This window comes from Callorhinchus milii, unplaced genomic scaffold (genome assembly GCF_018977255.1).
Source record: "Callorhinchus milii isolate IMCB2004 unplaced genomic scaffold, IMCB_Cmil_1.0 Scaffold2, whole genome shotgun sequence".
Classification (NCBI taxonomy): domain Eukaryota; kingdom Metazoa; phylum Chordata; class Chondrichthyes; order Chimaeriformes; family Callorhinchidae; genus Callorhinchus; species Callorhinchus milii.
The window spans coordinates 46,841,098-46,865,746 of record NW_024704743.1 but is presented as its reverse complement, the minus strand read 5'-3'; the positions used below and the strand labels follow the sequence as shown (position 1 = coordinate 46,865,746).

General features: G+C 41.5%; 1 protein-coding gene and 1 long non-coding RNA gene across 3 annotated transcripts in view; one reads left to right on the top strand and one right to left on the bottom strand.

Annotated features, from left to right (window-relative positions):
• The window catches only part of LOC103187492 (secernin-1), a 64,093-nt gene that overhangs the window by 3,726 nt on the left and 35,718 nt on the right, over positions 1-24,649 (bottom strand). Inside the window, exons 3-8 of one of the 2 annotated variants that reach the window (XM_042332391.1) lie at positions 22,924-23,105; positions 11,818-12,020; positions 10,571-10,774; positions 9,112-9,277; positions 7,147-7,327; positions 74-241 (exon numbers count right to left, since the gene is read on the bottom strand). In XM_042332391.1, the coding sequence (XP_042188325.1) occupies positions 83-241; positions 7,147-7,327; positions 9,112-9,277; positions 10,571-10,774; positions 11,818-12,020; positions 22,924-23,105 (1,095 nt within the window). In that variant the 3' untranslated portion in view covers positions 74-82. The remainder of the gene's footprint in view (positions 1-73; positions 242-7,146; positions 7,328-9,111; positions 9,278-10,570; positions 10,775-11,817; positions 12,021-22,923; positions 23,106-24,649) is intronic. The other variant, XM_042332390.1, reaches the window with a different exon arrangement.
• Positions 5,343-24,575, top strand: LOC103187491. Its single transcript, XR_488904.1, has 3 exons — positions 5,343-5,366; positions 19,244-19,321; positions 24,437-24,575. It is a non-coding gene; the product is annotated as an uncharacterized LOC103187491 (long non-coding RNA).

The window sequence follows — 24,649 nt, the reverse complement described above, 5'->3', positions numbered from 1 at the left end:
ACAGTTTCCAAGCCCACTGTGCTATCCATCATTCATTCGAGATATTAAAGCATAAAGAAAAAATATTACTAACATGCTTACATCACTTGTAGAATTTGATTTCAGTGTCCACACAATCATAGAAGAGGTCTGCTACTTCCGAAGGATCTACATGCTCTTGGCAATTCAGGATGTCTTGCATGGCTTCTAGACCTTGCTTCTCCAGGTCTAGCATGGTTTTCCATAGTTTTTGCCCAGGCTCCTATACACAAAATACTCATGCATTTAATAATCTTGGCATTTGATATAGCACCTTATGTCATCAAAACACCTCAAAGCACTTCACAGGATAAACTGTAAAGCAGGGATGGACAACTTGCGGCTCGTGTGAGTACTCTACGAATGCGCAATGCAGGCCTCAAATTGGCAATCCCTGTTGTGAAGTGATGTGACTTTGGTAGATGAATATGCAGCCAATTTGTGCACAACACTATCCCTCAAACAGCCAATCTTATCTGAGGGATTAATACGCTAATATGAACAGTTTTCAGCTGTTTGTTCCTTCTTATATGGAGGCTAAACTATACCTTATATCACAATTATATTGGCTATTTTCTAGAAAAAGATGATATTCAAAATTAGACCACTGCAAATAAAAGTTTGGCATATTATGCAGGTAAAAAGCTGGAACAAAATACTTTGTTTCTTTAAATAATGTCCATAGGCACATACTTTCAATATTTAGGACCTATTCTAATCTTCCTCTTTAGATATGTCAGCAGTGATAGCTAAATATTGCATTACAATATATTACAACAGAAATTTCAATTTATGTAGGGCCTTTCATATCAGGAGAATGTCCTAATGTGCTTAAAATTAACCCTTCCTTTCCTCCAGTATAACCCAGCTCAGCAGTATCATGCTGACAGAAACTTGTCTTGGCTAACAAATACAATTTCAGATAGGTATTGAAGGGCTTTAATTGATAGCTGGGCGTAGGAAAAAGGATGTCTGGCCAGTTCCTCACGATAAGAGGATTGCATGTGAATTGTGGAAGGAATAAAATCAATGGCAAAATAACATTTCTTATTCCAAGTGCATGATTTTTATTGACAATTGCTCCTTCTCCCTTTGANTTTTTCTTCACAGAAAGGAAACCTCCGACTGTGATATCTCAGGTGCAGAACATACCGCAACTTCAACTTCATGCGACTTCAACCTCCACTTCACCCCCTCCTGCTCTATCTCCTCAGAACTTCTCCTCTCCTCTCTCAACCTCTGCCTCCACATCCACTCTGCTACCCATGTTCACGGCCACCCGCTCGACCTGGTGATCATTCGGGGCCTCAGCGTCTCAGATGTCACCATCACTGACAAGGTCATCTCTGACCAACATTTCATCTCCCTCAACTCCCATGTCCCTCTCCCCACTGCCTCCAAACCTACCACCATCTTCTATCAACTATGGAAGAACATCTCCCCGCAGTCTCTCTCCGCTGCCCAGGATCCTCTGAACTCCTCCACTTCTGCCCCACCTCTCGCACCAACCCACTCGCTGCACTTACTTTTCTCCACAGCACTCTCTCCACCACACTCAATGCCTTGCCCCTCTCACCTCCCAAACTGCCTCCTATTCCCGATCCTCACCCCGGTTCACCAGCCACCTCCTCTCGCTCAAGGGCTAGGAGTGGGCTGCTGAACCCACTTGGCTCAAATCCGGCCTAACGGTCCACCGCCACATCTGGCTGGACCTCATCAAAACCTACCACTCCTCTCTCGCCTCGGCCAAATTGTCCTTCTATTCCAGGTTAATCCTGAAGGCGAAGGACAACCCCAGGCTCCTGTTCTCCACCACCAACCGGCTCCTCCGCCCTCCCCGCCACGCCTCGCAGATTCTTTCCTCTGACTCTCACTGCGAGAAAATGCTGGACTTCCTCAAGTCCAAAATCGAGGGAATCGCTCAGCTGCCACTGCCCTCCCAACTTTCCCCCTCCCTACCCCTGCCCCACACTCCGACAATTACCTATCCCTCCTTCCACACCTTTGAACCTGTCACCCCCTCCTCTGTCATGACCACCATATCCTCCATGAAGCTCACCACCTGCTCCCTGGAGCCCATCCCCACCTCTCTTCTTAAATCCCAGCTCCACCTCCTTGTCCCATTACTCACAGACATCATCAACCTCTCCCTGTCATCTGGCACTGTTCCTTCCCCCCCTCAAAACAGCCATTATCACCTTGAAGAAACCTTCCCTTGACCCATCACAGCTATCCAGCTACCGACCCATCTCAAACCTCCCTTTCCTATCCTTGAGAGAACGATCGCCTCCCAGCTTTGCTCTTTCCACTCCTCTCACTCCCTTGATGAACCACTCCAATTGGGTTTCCGTGCTGCCCACAGCATGGAAACTGCTCTGGTCAATGTTACAAATGACATTCTGACCATGTGTGACCAGGGCTCCCTCTGCCTCCTCATCTCCTCGACCTTTTCACCTCCTTTGACACGGTGGACCACTCAATCCTCATCTACTGCCTCCCTTCTCACCTCAACCTTCAAGGTTCTGTCCTTGACTGGTTCAGATCCTACCTTTCACACCGCCTCCACTTTGTTGCAGCAAACGGTTTCTCCTCCAGCCCCCGCACCGTCTTGTGCAGTGTTCCTCAGGGCTCTGTCCTCTGTCCCCTCCTCTTCACCCTCTACATGCTCCCCCTTGGTGACATCATCCGCAGAAATGGGGTAAATTTCCACATGTATGCAGATGACACGCAACTCTATCTCTCTGCCTCCGCCCTGAACTCCAGGACTACCGGCGACCTGACCGACTGCCTGTCCGACATCAAATTCTGGACGAGTGACAACTCAACGTCAGCGAGATTGAGGCCCTCCTGATTGGTTTGCGCCAGCGCCTTCATACCTCGGGCGCTGGGAGCATCAGCCTCCACGGTTGCACACTCAACCTCACTAAGTTAGTCAGGAACCTGGATGCCTTGTTTGGTCCTGAACTGTCCTTTCTCCCCCACATCCACGCCATGACCAGCATTGCCTACCACCACCTCCACAACATTGCCAGACTCCGCCACTGCCTCACCCCTCAGGCTGCCAAAACACTCACCCACGCATTCGTCACATCAAGGCTCGATTACGGGAACTCCCTCCTCATCGGCCTTCCCAACTCTTCCCTTCACAAGCTGCAGATCATCCAAAGCTCTGCAGCTCGTGTACTCTCACTCACCAGGCTCCGTGACCCCATCACTCCAACCCTCGCCCGACTCCACTGGCTCCCCATCCCCAGAGGATCGGGTTCAAGATCCTCATCCTCACTTTCAAGGCCATCCATAGCCTTGCCCCTCCTACCTCTCTGACCTGCTGACTCCCTACCAACCTGGTCGCACCCTCCGTTCAGCAGGCCTGCTCCATGTCTCCCGCCCGACCTGTCTTACCATCGGTGGCTGGGCTTTCAACCTGTCTGCCCCACACTCTGGAACTCCATCCCATGGTCCCTTCGCCTCGCTTCCTCCCTTGCCTCCTTCAAGGCCGGTCTCAAGACCCTTCTCTTCGATCTTTGATCGCTTTCCCACCTCTCTGCCTTCCCTCACGCCTACACTATCCCTCCGCCATGCTCGGGCCCCGACACCTGATTATTCAGCGCTTTGGGACATCCTCCCGACATGAAAGGTACTCTATAAATGTAATTTTGTTGCTGTTTGTTGTTGTTGTATTGGGCAAGGAATAATAATTCTTGAATTTGATATAGCAGCTTATCACATTGTTGAGACGTCTCAAATCGCTTCACAAAATATACTGAAAAGTAGTTTGACTGTGTATTTTGTAGGAATTCCCTAGCTTGTTGCTCTGTTACAGTGAGCTGCAGCACTGCATAAACATAAACTTCATTTTAAACCAATGCAACTATATAATAATTCTAAGAAATAACTGAAAAAATACAAACAATCGAGCATTTCTTTAATCACAGCATGCTTGGATTAAACCACAATCTACTCAAATTTTGGATCAGAAAGCATCCCAGGGTCAGAGAAAGAGCAGAAAAAACAGAAAATCAGTGGCATCCAGAAATAGCTCTAAATATGTGAAAGACCATAATTATTATTAAGTGTATTGCAACTGGTTTAGGTCTGCATCGAGACTTCGTTGAACATATAGGGAGAGCTGAACGGTTTCCATTTTTATCTCTTGCTTTAATCAAACCTGTCAGTACTCTCAGCTCAGTAATTAGAGAGTCTACGATGAAGAAGAATTTATTATGAGAGCTGAGAGGAGAGGTTCTTTTCACAATCTATTTGTTTTTTTTAAAAACATTTAAAATAATTTTTTTCCTTGGTGAATGCTCAGACTGTCTATAGTCTGGTTCTTAATAGTGCATGAGCAGCATCTCAATTAGGATCAGTTTTTATTGCTACAGTAATTTCAGCGAGGGATGTAGAGCACAACTACTACAGTAGGTGTGTATGTGTGGCTATCAGACACATTTGAACAACTAAGTGCTCACATTCACAATCAAAGAGACCTCCAAACAAGACAAAGGCAAGTCTGAATCCCAGAGTTATGAAACAACTCAGAAAATATTGCCTTGAAATTTATGATCATTCAGAGTTTTGTAGAATTCTTATATCTTAAAGTCAATCTGAATTTAGAAACAGGTTCTTAAAAACAGCAAAAATAATTTTCTGCAACAATCTTTTCCAGTCCTGTACCTATTCTTTTTGTTTACAAACATGTCAATGGTAATGTCGCAAATCTGCTGGAGAGTGAGCAATACTGTACCGAGCGAGCAGCTTTTTGACAAACTGCCAGACATTCAAGTAAGCCAGTAGCTGCTAATAGCTTCTCGTGTTTTATAGTGTGCTGAAAATGTTTCTATATTTAGTGCTGGCCACGTGATGGAGACGCTCTTTTTTTTATATATATATATTCTCTCAGCACAAATGCCACATTACAGAACTGTAACCCATTGGAATGCTTTCTCCCTAAGAAAACGAAGACAGTGATTAGGCACCCTCACAGTGATCACTCTGCCCCGACACCCTCACAGTGATAACAACAACAAAAACAACTTGGATTTATATAGCGCCCTCCACATCGGACGGTGTCTCAGGGTGCTTTACAGTAACGGATCCCGGGGCCGAACCAGGGGCCGAAGGAGGAAGGTGACCAAAGGCGCGGTCGAAAAGAAAAGTCTTCAGCCGAGACCTGAAAATAGGAAGGGAGGGAGCGAGGCGAAGGAAAGGGAGTTCCAGAGCCTCGGGACACAGTGGCTGAAGGCACGACCGCTGAGGGTGGAGCGGAGGGCTCGGGGGACGAGGAGGAGGCCAGACCCGGAGGAACGAAGGCAACGGGCACTGTTGTGAGGAGAGAGGAGGTCAGAGAGGTAAAGGGGGTGCAGAGGAGTGGAGGGATTTGAAGACAAGGGTGAGGATCTTGAAGTCGATCCTCTCTGGGACAGGCAGCCAGTGTAGTCTGGCAAGGACTGGGGTAATTGGGGAACGGAGTTTGGTGCAGATAAGAATGCAGGCGGCAGAGTTTTCTATGACCTGGATTTTATGGATGGTAGTGGAGGGGAGACTGGCGAAGAGGGTATTTGAATAGTGCAGCCGAGGGGTTACAAAGGCATGGACACCGGGGTTTCAGCGGCTTTTAGAGTGAGATATTGGCGGAGACGGGCGATGCATCGGAGGTGGAAGAAAGCGGTGCTGGTGAGGGACCGGATGTGGGGGAGTAAGGATAATTGGGGGTCGAACCTGACGTCTAGGTTGCATACGGGTTCGGAGAGTTTTAGGGGGAGGTCAGGTAGGTGGAGGAGGTGGGAACCGTGAGATTTTAGATATTGATGAGAGCCAAAGTCTTGTCAAGGCTTCCGTCTTGTCAACGTTCAACTGAAGGAGATTTGCACTCACCCAGCTCCTGAGATCTGACAGGCAGGCTAACAGAACATCAGGGGACTGGGGGTCGCAAAGTGAAGTGGAAAAATAGAGTTGGGTGTCGCCCGCATACATAATAATAATAATCCTTGCATTTGATATAGCGCTTTTCACGTCGGGAGGACGTCCCAAAGCGCTTCACAGAACACACTGTAAAATGAATTGACTGTATATTTGTGGGCGAACGCGGCAGCCAATTGCGCACAGCAATGTCCCACAAACAGTGAAAATGACCAATTTATTATTGTTTTGTTTTGGAGGGATTATTATTAGGCGTGTGGAGTAAGAAAACTTGCCCAAGGTTTCGCCCTGCCGGGAATTGAACTCAGGTCTCTCACTTGCAAAGCGAGTGCTCTAACCACTGAGCTACAGGACTCCATACATGTGGAAGTGTACTCCATGTCTGTGGATGACATCCCCAAGAGGGAGCATATAGATCAGAAAGAGGAGGGGGCCAAGGATGGATCCTTGGGATACCCCACAGGTAACCGGGAGACAGTGGGAGGAGAAGCGTTAGTGCAGATGTACTGCTGGCGGTTCGTGAAGTACAACTCGAACCAGTGCGGTTCCACTGAGGTGGATGATGGAGGAAAGGCAGCGGAGAGGTCCAGGAGGACAAGGAGGCAGAGGAAGCCCTGGTCACAGATAGAGAGGATGTCATTTGTGACTTTCACAAGTGCAGTCTCTGTACTGTGGGCAGGGCGGAAACCGGACTGGAGGGGTTCGAAGAGGGAGTGGGAGGAGACGTGTGCGTGGAGTTGATTTGCAACAATGCGTTCTAGGACTTTTGAGAGGAAGGGCAGGTTAGAAATAGGGCAGTAGTGGCTGGGGTTTGAGGGATCTTGGGTAAGTTTTTTGAGGAGGGTGTCTGCCCTGACACCCTCACACAGTGATCCCTCTGCCCTGACACCCTCACACAGTGATCCCTCTGCCCTGACACCCTCACACAGTGATCCCTCTGCCCTGACACCCTCACACAGTGATCCCTCTGCCCTGACACCCTCACACAGTGATCCCTCTGTCCTGACACCCTCACACCGTGATCACTCTGCCCTGACATCCTCACACAGTGATCCTACCTTGGCATTCTCCACATGGCTCAGCAAGAAACTTTGTTGTGCCCTTGTAATAATTTAACTGTAACTCAAAAATGATTAAAATTATTACAATTAAATCCAAAGAAATGTCAGATGAAGAACCTGCAAATCCTAAAGTAACATCTGCACCTACCTCGTCAGCCTCCATGACTGACCTGGCACCGTTGTGTGCCTTGTAGAGGTCATGCCTACGGTCAGGTCTGCTCTGGAACCGAGGCTCCTGTTTTGCTGGGTCCTCATCACCAAAGCTCGGAGACTGTGCTTTAGGAACCAGCTTGACATTATCTACAAAGATGAAAGGCTTGAAGATAGACCTGAAGCAAACAAATCAGACTTTTATTGATAGCTGTGCAAAGGTCCTATTCACCCACTTCACAGATATCAGAGCAATCCCACATACAGAGTGCTAATGAAAGCCATCTGCTTCATTTAACACTTCTTGCTCCTCTCAGATACATCCACCACCTTCCTCCCCTTCCCAAACTACCTCATCATATTGCAAAATCAGTCTATATACATTTAGCCAACGAAACACTAAAGTACTGGGCAACAGAGAACAAATCTCGTCTGTAAAAGTGGTCCCCAATACCCATTGCAGCTTATTCAGATTACTTTCAAATTATAATACCATTTTAGTTAAATGCTGTGCAATCTCAGTGAAAGATATGGGACTGGGGGAAAGAGAGAGAGGAGAGCAAGAGAGAGAGAGAGAGAGAAATAACAGAATCAAAATCTGTGCAAAAGCCATCGATTTGTTTACCAGTTGTAAAGGAATCATGATGGAGAGCTTCAACTCAACCCGCAGTTGATAGAACATGTTAGAACTGCTGAGGAAATCTTCACTCAATGTAGCTGCTTAAACACAGCAAACTGGCAGATAGCGCATGGAATCTCTTCAACAACAAAATGCATTTATATAGTGCCTTTCACTTCTGGTGGCTGTATCTATGGAAGTGATGAACCTATAGATCTCAAAATACTGCAACACTGGCCCATGCCACCAGAGTGCGTTATTACTCACTAAGCTCACTGAAGGTCTTCACAGTCAAACAGCAGCATTAAAATACTAAGCAAAACGGTAGATTTGTACTTAATTGGTGATGTGAAGCATGGTAGAGTTCGACCATCTAGGTCACAAAACAGAAAGCCAAAAGAATCCTTGCTGGTGATTTTCTGGAATCCTGTGTTCTTGGTACCTATCAGGGAAGGCAGTAAGCATAGTCTGGACTCTTTTCTTATTGTAATATAATCCATAATCCTTGGTTTGATATAACATCTTATCATACCATCAAGATGTGTCTTGAAGAGCTTCACAGGATTTAACAGTGAGGTGTAGTAAGTTTGTAGTCACAGGCTGTAGCCAATTTGCACACATCAATGTCCTCCTGCATTGTTGGAGATGGCATCTTTCAGGTAAGACGTTAAACCAAAATCATACTTGCTTGTTTGTGAACTGTAAAGATCCCATGGTACTATTCTAAAAAGAAGGGAATTTCTCCCAGTGCTACTCATCCATGTCATTCACTTTATGGCTATTTGTGGAACATTGTTGTAAGCAACTTGGCTGCCGTGTTTGCCCACAAAATATATCCAGTTTACAGTAAATCCTGTGAAGCACTTTGAGACGTCTCAATGCTGTTAGAAGGCACTGTATCAAATGCAAGGATTATTATTATAAACAGACATGAAATGAGTGACCAATTTTATCTGTGGGAAGAAACTCCCTTCTCTTTTCAAATATGCATTTGGATCTTTAATGTCCACCTGAATAAGCCGACGGGACCTGGGTTTTATTGTCTTCTCTGAAGAATGCACTTCGAACAATGCAGCGCAACCCCAGCATGGCTTGGGAATGTTAGCTAAGCCTATAGATAGAGATAGTGAAAGCTTGGGAAACCCAGAAGAGAGTAAAGGGATAAATTACAAAATACAAATGCCCAGGAATATAAATTCACTGCCATCGGGTGATTGGAGTCTTCATTTAAACCGTGCTTCTACTCAATGTATCAACAAAAAAGCACAAATGCTCTTGGCAATGAAGTAGCTCTGCTAGGTCTATATAACTTTGCCTAAGGTTAACCAGTAACATATGACCAACCTAGTTGGGTCAGGAGTGGCGGTGAAGAAGTGGACACAAGTTGAATCACTGCTTTGAGGCAGGACAGACACCATGCTCGCCGTGACGAGGAAAGGAGGCAGATCCGCGCAGTCGTTGTTCTCTTTGTGGCGCAGGACATCGATCAGCGTTTGCACAGTGATGTTTCCTAGTGTTCACCGAGCAATCAGAAGCCGACAGTGAGCTCAAATATTTGTTACTTCATAAAATGTCAATCTAGCATTAATTACCAGAAACAAACACAACCTTTTCTGAAAGTTCGACAGAATCCAAGGTGAAATCAAAGATTATACTAAAAGTATTTATTTGTGAAACCTCTTTTGGCGTTATATCACAATTAAAAAAAAATCATCTATAGTACAATACTTTCTTTACACAAGAATTGTTAATACACAACTGCATGACATAACTGCTCTGTTCCTCATCACAGTCATTTTAGATAGGTTGCCCACAGACAATGTTACTATTTTGGGTGGGGATGCCACATTTGACATAATACCAGAAAAGGGGAACTAGTTTGTAGTCTGTAATCCTGTTAAGACTTTCTGTTGCCCTGCGGGAACTCCACTCCGGAAGTAGTTTGATCTGGAGCAGAGTCAAACCAGGTATGAAACACTTCCGGTCACCAGAAGGTAATTGCATGACACAGGTACCTGGTTTGAAGAAAACCCCAAACTAGACCCCAAACAAAAATATATTATTGGTTCAGTTTTGTGAATAAAAGAAGTGGTTTTAACATTTGTCTTTTGTTTTCTTTGTTGAAGAAATATTAAGCACTGAGCAGCACATCAGGAAAAAACTATCTGGGTTTGGCTGACAGATCCTCCTATCTCCCCTCTGAAAGCAGAAAGCTGTGTTGGCTTCAAATTAAACTTGGCACGGGAGTGAAATGAGAACCTTCATGATGTCCTCCTCTTACACGTTATTGATTAACACTACAAATGTCATCAAAAGGACACCAGACATTGCTTGTCAATTTTCTGGTATTAACAGCAATGTGCCATAATAAAGTAGTAGTTTCAATGCATACAAGATGCCTTATTCCCTTTGAGAGGACTTGGTAAACACTTCTTTAAAAATAAATACTCTCTCCACATTAAAGTCTGAAGAGAACTACCAGAATAGAACTTCATCTTAGATCAGGGGAATACAGTGCTTTCTTGTCACAAGGGGCTTTGATATAGCCATTTGTGATCTAATTTGTTAGAACAGGATTTCTTAAAAGGAATCAGACTTGTACATTTACCTGAAAGTTAACTTTTCATGACTATTATCTACAGTGCACAGGTTCCTGCAGCATTACATGCTCGCTATCCACATAGTCTTCCTCTGTACTGTAAAGTCCTATGGTTCATTACTAGCTTGACTGATTAAAAATCACATTGGAATAATCCCAATATTCCCAACATTATTTACTCCCCTTCCAAGGCTTTACACCCACCTGTTTGCTCCTCTAGATGAGCTTTGGTAGCACAACAGTGATCCATGTACTCCCCTGCTTCTGGTGGTGAGAACACTGCACTGAAGCTGAATTCATCCTCTCCATTCCACCAGCCTTGACTCTGGGCATACTCTCTGAGCCCAGGATGCTCCGCGTCAATTTTAGTGGTTATAGACAGTTGGGTGCAGATGCTCTTCAAGCCCTCTGTGAATAAAATACAACAAAGCTCTCTTTATTGTCTGTGATACAATACAATATTACCTTTGCATAGCACCTTTCACGTTGGAAGGACGGCCCAAGGCACTGTAGAATCACTATTTTTAGTGCCCGCTTTCCCCTCCCCCTAGCATGGCAAGTCTGACTTCCACTTCATATCCCTTTATTTTCACACAGTCTGCTTGATCGTGCTTCCCCTATGCATTGTATTAAAGCTGAAATTAAAATAATTAAAATAAGAATATATGTTGGGTACTTCTGGAGATTAACTAGCTTGCTACTGAGAGCAACTGTTTGGCAAGTTTCCTGTTGCTTGTCCAGCTAGGATCACCCTAGCCATTAAGGCTTTGACTTCCAGGTTTAACAGGAGCTGAGTGGGAAGAATCTCTTTATCAGTGATTCTTCAAACACTGGCACTTGTGGAATCATTCTGGCCATTCATCTATTAGCAATGAACCAAGCTGGCTGGTCTGTCATCAACAGTTACTGCAGACCCATCTAGCTCAGGAACTGGACTACTGAGATGGCCACAAATGGTACTCGGTTCTGACATTCTATTGCCAAGCACAAAATCTTAGCGCCATCTCTACGCAAAGGAAATCCTGCTTACCCCTCTCCAGGGTGTTAGTGAAATGTTGAATGATCATATGATGCATGTTTCATCCACAAATTTCTACCAAATACTCACTGATTATTTAAATACAGATTTACAGACTGAAAGTTGCTGCTAATTGTAGTTTTTTTTGCAATTACATTGTGAAATTTTACATAAAAATACAATTACCATCCTGAATACCAGCAAAACCAAGACTTTTTAGACATTTTCTTGGCTGAGAAATTACCTGAAATGAAATTGCCACGTGGGTTAGTGATTCTAACAACTCAGTAGTAAGTAGCTCAGGGACATGTATTTTGCAAACAAAGCATTTTAGATCCCCAGTTCTAACTGAAAATTGAGGTTGTGTATATTCAACTGGATTATTTCTCCTTTGCAGTACAGTATTGCAGATCAACATTTTAGAAACACCAACCTGTGATTTTCTCAGCAGCCCAATATTTCCCAGTTGTTTCCAATAGCCAGGCTTCTGTTCTATCCACAATCAGAAATTTACTGTGAAATGTGTGGAGTGAATTGCCATCCTCAAAGTAATTGCCACCTTGTCCATGCTCTTGTAAAAGAGACACTATGGCATCTAACGACTCTTTTGATGTAGCACCTCTTTCTAAGCCAAGCCTGAAAGCAACATTAAAGAACAGAAGAAGAGCAGTATTAACATTTAGAAAATGCCAAATCTATTCTATCCTTTGCAGAAAAGGCTTCTTCTGTGGAAACCAAAGATCTGCAATGAGCGTTTTCGATTGTAATCCTTTGAAATGATGATGCATCTCTGGCTGCTCAATGGCCACAGTACCACCAGAACAGAAGAATCAAATAGAAGGGTAGGTTTTGAACCAGATTAACAACTTGTCCTCCCAGTAACTGGGTAAGAAAATGGTTTGGAAGAAGGGAAGCTTTCCACCTAAAAAAAATTAAATTACCAATGAAATGAATGTATATTTATGGGATCTTTAATGTCCACCAGAACCTGAAGATGTCTTGTCCAAAGGATGACACCTCCAACAAAGCAGCACAACACAGCACAGTGCTTTGGAGTGTCAGCTCAGACTATGAGAGTAAAACAATCACAGCAGTTTCAGCAGACTGGAGGAATGGTGCAGTGTACACAAACAATTCTATGAAAAAGATAACATTGGAAGAAACCAGTCAAAACAAATGAATCATTCAGGGCAAAAGGCAAATATGACAAAACAGAAGTAAATGATTCCTCCAATGCTTACAATGCAGAATTCAGGACCTCAGGTCAATGGAACCCCTAAGGATTGATTGACATATCTGCCCTCAATGCTCTGGGAGGCAACATTTATTGCTTAATTCCGCTATTTAATCGTTAAACACAATTAGCTGTGATTCCACCAGATAATAATAATAATAATAGAGAAAGAAGGGCTCAAATCCTCACAGAAACACACCTTCACTTCTAGCTAAATGAGTGAGAATGAACATGTGAGAAAACAAGAGACAATATCAGGCTTTTTATTTTTTTTAAATAAAATAATTTCATCAATTTTCTTACAGGGCAACTGGGATTTTAACTTGGCTAAATTACAACAGAAGTAACTATTGCGAAGTCAACATTACCCTGGTTTAAATATGTGCACTTTGCCTGCTCTGTACTCTAAGACGTAGTCAAGAAATAGAGTCCATTGCTTTCAGCACAGAAACAAAAGCAATAAGTTGCATCATTAGAAATGGAATGAAATCTGTAAACAGCATAAGGATGAAGTGTCCATTGTCTGTTCTCTTCTAATGGATCCCTCTTTACAAGCATAACAAGAACCAGATGTACTGTTTACATGATTTACTCTGAGCCTTGATTTTATAATTTAGCTTCCATGAAGAAAGCATTAGTTCAGGGCGGGTTTGAACCCTCCAGGGTTTCTATGGTAAACTAAATAAGGTTGTGCCCAAAGCTTCAGAAAACCACCAGATGGGATGGCTGGTCTTATGCAAAGTATCACATCAATATTGGATCAACTATTGAATCTTATTAACCCCATATCAACCTGTCCGTTCCCCCAGCTCAGCAGGCTCCGGCCTGATCTAAGTCCCTCACTCAGCCTGCCCCACCATTGGCGGTCAGGCTTTCAGCATTTCTGCCCCCATTCTTAGGAACTCCATCGCACATTCCCTTCCCCTCACTCCCTCCCTTGCCTCCTTCAAGGCATGTCTCAAGACACTCCTCTTCGACCACGCCTTTGGCCACCCTCCCTGATCCCAACCCCAGCCTGGGTCCAAATCCTTGAATGTCCAGTGCCCTGGGATGTCCTCCCGATGTAAAAGACACTTTATAAATGTAATTTTTTGTATTGTTAACAATGGGGTTCTCACAATTCTCACAATAGTAATTCACAATTCTCACAATAGTAACAGTTTGCAAAGAAGCATATATATTAAGTGTAGATTCGTGCAAATTGTAAGAGTGAGGCATGGCATCAATGCACCTTTCAAACATGAAGCCATTCAAGTTGTTACCAGTTCAAGTTTATTTCAAAGTAACATTGCCACAAATTGACTTTTAATCTTCCTGAACATTTTGTTGCAATCCAATCTTGTGCTGCTATATGTAATAGTGGAAACAAGTTAAGGAGTGTGAATACAATACTGGAAGCTACAACAACATTGTTTGTTTTCTTCCCCTCAGTGTTGCACCTTGTAACATTTCAGAGAAATAACACAATCAATAATAATAATCCTTGCATTTAATATAGCAACTTATCACAGCTTTGAGACATCTCAAAGCACATCACAGAATATACTGTAAAGTGAATTGACTGTATATTTTGTGGGTGAGACGTGGGCGATGCAGCATCAACATTATATTCTAGAAAAATTGTACCATAAGGATTAGCTCCAGAAATATTAACCAGAACTGAACGATTAACATGATCCAGTGGCAAATGGTGCGAATCCGATTAACTGCAGCTCCTGTGAGTAAGATCTGGAGCTCAGTTTCACCAGAATTTGTGAAAGATATGCGAGAAATCATTGCATTTTGGCAGGCACCAGTGTATGCTGTACAACTGCATTAGAGAAACAAGACTCAAAGAGATTGCTACTTAGTTTTGTCATGTGAAGTTGATTCCCTACACAAGCAATTTCCAAGCACAAAGTACAGCTGGAGGTTGAAATTCCTGCCTGTGAGTTTGTGATCTAGAAGATAGCAGTAAACCCCAGAACTTCGGATGTGGCAAAGTAATGTGAATGAAGTCCATTCTATTTCTGGCACAACCTCAATCACCGATGAAGCATCAAGCTGACTTGCTCATTGCAAGACGCGGAGTCAACAGTGGGTAGCCACTGTATAATGCAACTCACAGCACCAGAAGAATACAGAAGCTGTCTTGGAAGATGAAGACAGTGCCTCCTGACTTTCCTTCCCTCATCTTCTGGGAAGCATCAAGCACTCATCACAATAGCACAGTTGAGAGTGAGTATTCAGCATGTCAGGAAATATTCTGTGGTATAATGTGTTAAACCTCCAATTCACTGGATCAAAATGTCTCCTACTCATGCCATATTTTAATAAAACCATTCATGGCTATTTTAGTTCCCTGCTTCTGATATTTAATATTCCTGTGTTAATAATAATAATTCTTGCATTTTATATAGCGCCTTATTGTGTCTTCAAGACATCTCAAAACACTTCATAGAATATACTGTAAAGTGAATTGAATGCATATTATGTGGGCGAAATGCGGCAGCCAATTGCGCAGAGTAGTGTCCCACAAACAATCGTGGATTGAGTGTCCAATTTATTATTTATTTATTATGTATCAAATGCAAGGATTAGTATGTGTTAAAATGTCAAGAAGGTACCATCCAAGTCTTCAAATAAGGATCGCAGAAATGACAGCATGGGACCAACAATGTGGTGCTAACACAAATGATGACCATTGTACTTTTAGTTGTTCATAAAATTGCAGCAATTAGACTACAGTCTCTTTTCACTTAAATTATTTTTAAGACTAATTCAGAATTGAAACTGAACATTGTCTCCAACATTAATTTTGGTGGGGAAAGGTCTATTGCATTACTGTACTATTTTTCAGGTGATAGTGATTATTTATTCCACGATACCTTCTGTGGAAAAGTATTTTTGACATTGTAACACCACATTAATTTATAATAGTGATGGCTATTCAGTTTGTTAAGTAAGATTATTCAGGCATCATAACACAGGATCGGATGAAGAAGCCTATTCAACCTATTTGATCTCATCCTTCCAGAAAACCTACCCTACCCTCCTCCCATTGCAGCATCAAGCAGCTTCTCGGCCTTTTGACGAAGATCAAGTGTAGTATGTATGCTTATCAGTTACTCCCTGGGCTAGCACCTGCCAGAAATGTTCCCCAGTTAAGATTTGTTTGTGCTGGTTACCATGACCGAATCTCATCCATAAGTAAGGGGATTATGGGAGGGATTGAGCTCCTGGCAAGCCATGCCTTCAGCCCTCTGTAGTTTGGGATCAGTATCACAGTATTTTTGATCTGAGGAGTTTGATCTACCCTCAAAAAGAGGAAGTGAATGCAGAGCTAACGTGAGCACTTGGTCACTAGGCTCAGGCCGGGCTTGCCCACCTGGAGAGGTGATCCGGTCACCTGTCCTGCACAGTTGGCCGTGAAGACAGGGTTCAGGTCCACATTGTTCTTTGATAATTTGGGGCCTAGAAGAGTTTGGGGGGATATATGGGCTTGTCTGCGGGGACAACCCTCGTTCCCTAGTGGAACCTTTTCGGTCTAATTCAATTAATGGAGGTGACCTTGCTCACCAATAAAAAAAACAAGCAAACTCTTGAATTAATTCAGTGCCCAGCACTGATGCATCCCTTCCTGGTAAACTGAATGTGTTGACGAGTTCCACAATACAGTCTTCATTCATTGAACAGAGCTGAGTGAAGTCTGGAAATACAGGATAAAAATCCCCTTTTAGATAGTTCCTAAGTGAAAGAAGTATTGACAATTTCAATCTGCATCTCTCACAGCAGAAAACTGTTCTCCCAACACAGAATTCATATTAAAGATTGGAAAAACAATGGATAATAAGTAATGTGACATATAATCAGCTGCATCCAAATATCAATTCTGATGAACAAGACACACAAAATCCTAACTGCAACTGAAAGAGTCTTGTCTGCTGCTACCAGCACAATGACTTTGTCAGACTGAATACAAGTCAACATGATATGGCAAATTCCTTGGCAAACAGTCTTCTGGAGCTTTTGAGACTTTTGACAATAAGAGTGGGCAAAGCTGATGGGTGAAGCTTTTTCTGAATATAGTCTGCTCCATTTAAAGTCTTCAAAATCAGATTAATAAATAGTCATTTATATATTTTTAAAAGACAGAAGGGCATTAGCAGGCAGTATTTTCTAAAAACGTTGATATACGGTATTTAATGATTTAAAGCTGATCACTTTGCAAGTTTACTGCATGCTGACACAATTGTAAACCATTTCAGATTATTTGGGAATCAAAATCTTTTTAGATAAAATTTCTTTCATTTGTACTTTGAAGATTCTTCCACCAATATATTTTAAACAGGCACAGATGCCTCACAGGGAATGCTGCTGAGCTAATAGAATCATTGACTTTACAGTATAGAAGAAGGTCAATTGTGTGTAATGGCATTAACTCCTCCCTTGTAGTCATTTACTGGTCTTTCCTCATGCCCTTTAATACCATTCCTGTTCTCTTGTTGATCCTCACACAATAGATCCTTACACAACAGTAATTTAAAGATAATGGCACCAAATTTCTGTCTAACAATTGCTCCCATCACAATCCTCTATCCATTTATCCCAGTCTTTCTTTATCCATTCCCATTAATTAGAAATTAAGATTTGTCAAAACTTTCTTCTATTGTTCTTACGGAGTTCCACAAGCTCTTGTTCTTCTAGCATAGTCACTTGGGTTGAAATTAAAATACAATATACTCTACTGGGTCAAGTGTCCTTCAATCTATTTTCTTCTTAAAACTTTTGGAATAGTAAAACTGCATCCGGCACCAATACAAACTGCAACCTCTCAATTTAAAAAATTTTATAACCAATATTTTTCAATTTATCTCATCTTGTCTCGTGAACTCTCAACCTCAGTTAAAGAGTCAGCTGCCATATGGAATTTGGCATTTCCCCTAGTTTTCTAAAAAAAAAAGCAGGACGGGGATTTATAATCGAGCTGAGGATAGGGAGGTATTATAGAAAGGGAGTAGGATTTTACAGATTGAATGAACAAGTGGGAGGAAATCAAACAACCTTGAACAGACAGATGTATTTAATCCATTTATATTGGACGCAGTGCATGAAGATGTTAATCTCATGATGTTTCATCATCTGTTGGATGACTATTCTGTCCACATGAATCTGATATAAAACAGAATGCTCTTTGGAATATTCGTGGTAAAAACACTTTTCTGATAAACTTCTTTTCAGGATTTAGTGCCTTTTTATGGTCACAAAACTGGGATGGCAAAAATCAGATTTACAACATGGTCAAATTTTATCTGTTGCATTTTGTCAATACCATATTGCTTTGTTCTACAAGTTCTGTATTGTAGAAGGCTTTTACTTCCTGTATATATAAAGCATTTAGACTCAGGAACTGTGGGACCAATATTGAAATTTGCTGAAAATAGCACAAGGACAAATTGCAACAAGGACTGTTAAAAAAAAGCTTTCAGGAGAGCATAGATTGATTGGTAAGTGGGCAAAGACATGGCAACTGCAGTTCAATGCAGAATCTATGAAGTAGTAAATTGTGGAATCATGAATAGAGAAGGATATCTTAAATGGTAGTATTAACATTCTAAGTGGAGTGCAGGAGCAAAGGGTGTACAGCCATGTACAGATAATTTATATCTTACTCGATGACCAATTATTCACAGGTCATTAAAAGTGCAGTGGATATAGATAAGGCCATAAAATAGCAAATTCAATCTATTTTATATCTAGAGGCATGGAATATAAGAACTAGAATGTAATGATGAAATTATTTATTCAAAACCTTAGGACACATTTGGAATAATCTGCACAGTTCTGGGCACCCCATTTATCGGAAAGCAATAAAACCAAAAGGAAAATGTGCACTAGGATGTTACAATCAATGAGACGTTTCACTTCTGAAGAAACTGCCTGATGGAGTTTAAGCCAATTTATACCTTACACGATGACCAACTGGTATTGGACCGGTCCCAATTATTATGGACAATTGGTTTCCTACTGTAGATGCTTGAAAAATATTTAAAGATACAGGACCAAACAGGAGTGATACAAGATTAAGTGTACCACAGAGACAAAAACACCAGCATAGATTTTATAAACCAAAAGGCCCTCATCTGTGGTAAATAGTTTGAATTCACTGCACATGTGCTGTGAAGATGCATTTATCTGTAATCAAACCAGAAAGGAACTAATCTGCACAATTGTTTGCATCTGAAGCTATTTGGAATCATGAAGAGAATGTATCTTGCTGTATATCTGTGCAATCCTACTTTAAGAGTTGTAAATCGAAAGTTCAAGGCAAATCAGATTTCAAATATCTGTCCCTCTTCACAATTTTGTTTTTCCACTACACAAGCAAAACAAAACTATTTAAATTATTATGAACATCATTAACACCCCTTTAACCAATCATCCCCTGTCCTCTACTCCATTTTCTTCTTTGTCTTCCTTGTCCTGCCTCCCCCCTCTCTTAGTCCTTAAAAGCCTCTCCCTCCCAACATGCGCCAGTTCTGACGAAGGGTCATGGACCTGAAATGTTGACTCACTTTCCTTTCTCCATAGATGCTGCCTGACATGCTGAGTCTTCCCAGTGACTTCTATTTTTGTTACTATTTAGATTAGTTAGATGTACAGAAAATGCTGGAAATGAACAAGAAGACAATAACATCTGAAAGAAAGGGGACTGATACTACAGGTAAGATTCTCTCTTGATTGTTATTTTCAAATAATCACCTCCCTCCCTCTTTCGGATACTTATGAAAAAGAAACACTTGCAGCTTTTCTTTTTAATTGCAGCACTTAAGTGATTTGGACTGTTTCTCAGCTATCTCTCGGTTTCACATTTCATTGAGGTTTCACACTGCATTCTTGAAGCATTCAAATTATATTCAAGATAATTTAATCAAATACACTATTACAAACAGTTCTTTGCAGACTTGTCTTTAACTGTGAATAAGATGATGATTACACCATCAAAAGTACACAGCTAATTCTAATTTACTATTTTGAATATTTGATGATTTTATCTACTTTGCAAATAAATAGAAAAATACTAAAGTTCAATTCTTTCCTTTCCTTTGCTTCTTGAAAGAATACTAGTGGGAATGTACTTATCACACACAACACTTCTAGATTTTGCTCCAAGTGACAGCATCAATTGTCACCAGCTGAGATGCTCTTTGTTTTTTTCACTTTAACGTTAAAGAGAAAGATTTATTGCAGGACTAACAAGCCCCACTTCAGCCAATGATACAGCTAGTCAAACATAGATTACAAGTTGTGTGAATTTGGGTCCAAATATAGGCCATTTTGTACCATGGACTCGCATCTATTACAAACTGAGTGAATTGAATGAAGGCTCCTCAAACAAATTTCACTTGGGACACAACTGCAGCAAGACACAAAGCCAGGATTTCCAAGCTATCAATTTGGGCTTGAATCAAACTCAAGTCTCAAAGCTAAACAGGAGAATGCACCAAGTAAAAGGTGACCTTATCATTTGTCAAGAGGCAGTTTCTAATGAAACTGAGCAGCACACCTGACGTACAAAATCATAAGGAGAAAAAAATCTTATAAGTACAATTTCTTTGACTGCTGGAAGTCATCAGTGTTTGCCTTGGATAAATTGTGAGTGACAATGCAATAAGGTTAAAATCAATGAAAAACCAGCTTTGCACTTTGCGATTAATGTGAATGAAAGCAGCCAATAAAATGCAATGTACCGGGAGTTACCGGGACCAATTCAGTGTATACTAATGTTACTCTTATATTAAGGCCATCTGAGCAATGCTTTGAGTGGTGGCATTGACGTTTGAGCATTGCTCAAAATTAGCAGCACCGTTCCGTAAGGAGCTCAACGTAGAACGCTTCAGGACTGCCATGTTGGAAAGGGCGCTGATGAAAGCTCGGCTGTCACAGGCCTTCCCTCGGACAGACCTCACAGAAGTCCTCTACGCTTGGAAGAAGGACCTCCTGCCAGGGAATAAGAACCAGCGGTTGGTGGGAGCCAGAAGCAATCGGTCAGTGAGCTTCAACTGTGGTGACTACTGAAGCCACCTCTGTGCAATGCTCTCAGGAAAGATTCGAACCCAATGAACCAGCCTACTCCAATCCCTCCAAAACGAAAAACAATAAAAATTGGTCACTTTCAATCCACGACTGTTTGTGAGACACTGCTGCCACGTTTCGCCCACAAATATACAGTCAATTCACTTTAAAGTCTATTATGTGAAGCGCTTTGAGATGTCGAGAAGATGTGAAAAGTGCTATATCAAATGCAAGGATTATTACTGTTATTCCTCATAATACAGCAACAGCCATATTCCAACAATAAGTCAGATGGGACACACGTGCTCATCACCTTGTAACCAAGCTCAGAGCCATAAAGTCATCATCCATAACAGTAACAAAACAATATTCCACAAAACTACTTATTTATATTAGTGTGAACATTAGGAGGATGGTTTATGAGCAATCAAATCACTGAGGCCGAGAGTTCAAATGTATTTAGGACTCAGTTTCATAGTGTTCATAATTCAGGCTGTCAGAATTTGAATTTCACATCAACCATTATGTGAACAGAAAACAACAACTTGGATTTATATTGCGCCCTCCACGCCGGACGGCGTCTCAGAAAAGAACCAATGAAGCCCCCAGGTACTCTAATTCCAACCGGCAATTACAATTGTACTGATTCTGAACTTTATTTGGGCCTCCTAGAGATGGCCACCCAATACTTTGAGTAACTCACTCTTAGTTACAAGGCCAAAAAAAAACAAGCTCAATGCAAATGTACTTTTTTGTAAAAAAGACATACAATTCGGATGAACTCAAGGCAACTCAGATTAGGACTTGGATTTGATATTGTGTCCTACTCTAGTCATGACGTTCAGATAAAATTCAGATTTCTCAAACTATTTACACAAGCTGTGACATTATTGGAACCGCCAGACCAAATTACCTTAGTGTACCTCTTACCTAATTATTATCATAGTGGATAGCTTGCTCACCTCGTGAGCGGAAGAACCTGGGTTGGATCCCAGGCAAGGCGAAAACTTCAGCAAGTTTCCTTATGCTTCTGTTTGCTCAGCAGTAAGTAGGAACCCAGTTGTTTGTCAATTGGCGGATCACTTTCCAGGGATAATAATCCCTCAACAATGTTTTAAAAATGTGGTCACTGAATCCTCGACCATTTCTGCCTGAGCACAATTGGCTGCCTTGTTTTGCCCACAAAAATACAGTCAATTCACTTTACAATATATTCGTGATAAGGTGATGTATCAAATGCAATGAGTATTATTAATATTATATAACTAACAAATGAAACTAGCATTTCGAGATGAATACATCACATTTTCAATTACTACTCCATTTTTCTTGCTGTTGCAATTCGCTATTGAGACAGACACAATATCTGAATTGTAAAAATATCAAAAATCAAGTGAGCAACAAATGCACATCTTTGACAGTAAATAAATAAATTGTCAGAAGTCCTGCCAAAACAGGAAAACAAACCCGCACTGATTTTTCTTTGATGCTGTCTATACTATAATCCAGAAGAAACTGAATTGCTATACAATGTTATTTGCACCTAGTATAACCCACATAAGTGATAATTGTGGTGAAGAAATATATATGAATTACAGTCAATAATGTGGAAATTCTCATAGTGACTCTCTGGCTTAGATGGTAACATCTAGGCTATCACGCTGGTACAGTGCAAGAGTGCTACCAGCTGAGCCGAGCTGATATATTTTGATGACAATTTACATGTATAGTTATGTGGGCATATTACAGGAGGCTTTTGCCATAATTGTGGCAGGAACAAAAGTTTTGCTACTGACAGTAACTTCGGCAGAATTGAGTTCCATCTTGTTTGGTAGGATCAGATCAAAAAAGAAATGAACCATAAAGCAAAACTGATTTTCTCATCCTCACAACAGAATGTTTCCAGTGGCTCTCTTGCATAATATCAAATCAAGTATTCCAGCTATCACCGTGTTAGATTTATTACTGAGGACATGACCCAATATTTCCAAATGTCAATACCAATCTGTATTTCAGGAGTGCATCTCTGCACTTGTCGCTCTGAAAGGTAAATTATAACTGTAAGTACAATTATTCTGGGTCACTTACGCAATCTACTCATTCCAGCAACTGAACAATAGTAAAGCAGACAGAATGTTTTTCCAGCAATTAAAAAAATTCAGCTAATCAGTCTTGTTTAACAATTCTATTAATATTCCAGACAAGGAAACAACTGGGGCAGAAGTGTTACTTTCCCACTTACTCCTTTACCTGACAAGATCCATCCCAAGTAGTGCTTCCGTCTCCTCAGCTGGTTGTCTGGTGATCACAGCCAAATTACCAATGCTGACTCCATGCTCATTGGCTCCCATCTCTGCCCCCCACAGCCAGGCTGGTTTGCTTAGCATAACTGCATGCGTCTTCTCTACTTGATCGATTACGATGTACGTGCACTGCCAAAAACAAGATTTAAAAAAAGATTATTCAGTAAAACTCACATAAGTCGTATTGTGGAGGCCTGTAGCTCAGTGGTTAGAGCACTCGCCTTGCAAGCAAGAGACCTCAGTTCAACTCCAGGCAGGGCGAAACCTTGGGCAAGTTTCCTTACTCCACACGCCTAATAATAATCCCTCCAAAAACAAAACAATAATAAATTGGTCATTTTCAATCCACGGCTGTTTGTGAGACACTGCTGTGTGCAATTGGCTGCCACGTTTTGCCCACAAATATAGTCAATTCGCTTTACAGTATATTCTGTGAAGCACTTTGAGACGTCTAGAAGACGTGAAAAGCGCGATATCAAATGCAAGGACTATTATTATCATCATCATCATCAGTTGGGACTATAACATTTGATATGACTTACCTGAAGCCTGAATTGCAGGCAAACTATAGAAATGTTAGAAAATCTGACTTAATCAATCTACCCTGCGAATGTGAATTTATTGCAGACGGTAAGTGTCCATTGCAGAAATTAGTCATTGTAGCCGGTAAGTGCACATGTGGTGATGGGTTAAGACTAACATTTCCTGCAACTCAATGCGTCTTCACTCAGCATGGCATGCACACTCTCTGGCAAATGTTGGAATCGCACTGAATCACGGGAAATAAAGTTCTGTGCATGCATCGTTGGATCAAGACTACGATTTCAGTGATTCAATGCAGCCGGCCAGTAAGTGAGCATTTGTCGACAGGCAAGGACATAAATTCTCATGATTCAAGGCCTCCGGTAAACATGGGAGTAATGTAGGTTTGGGGAGCGACTTTACAAGTTAGGAGGTGAGTAATACAACAGCAACAACTTGCATTTGTATCATGCCCCTCATGCAGGGTAGCATCCCAGAGCATTTGCGCACCATGAGTAGTGTAAAGAAATCAAAGTGGTTTTGATAGGAAATTGGATGGGACTCGGGTGAATATACGACTTTGGCATTTACAGCATTCAAATAATTTCTGGAGTGCGACTTTTATGGTGGTCACTAAACGTTTTTGTGTGCAATGATTAGACGTATTCAGAAACTATGCGCTGAATGAAATAAAATATAGCCTTACCTCTCGCCAAGAATGTTTTACCTATTGTTCCTTCATATTGTAATGTACTGTTGTTGAATAAAACAACACATCACCTTCACAAAAGGTGGAAATCCTGTGGACCAGTCTTAGACATTGAGTACAAAACTGAAGATCACATAAATCTCTTCTATTTAAAATGCGGCATTGACAATGTACTTGATGTAAATCCTTTTGGCAGGAATGTAATTGTGCTTTTTTTTAAATTTGACAGGTCTGACAGTTCGGGGTTATTTGGGTAATTGAACAGTAGCAAAGTAGTTAAGCTGTTATACTGAAAGGCATTTGGATCCTGAAAAACGACTCATCTCCCTCTACTTTTATTAATAAAAAGGCAAAGAATTTTTCATTAATCCCGACTTTCATTTCTAATTGGAATGCATGGTTGTTCATTGGATTTCCATGCTTCATTTATGAAATATTATAT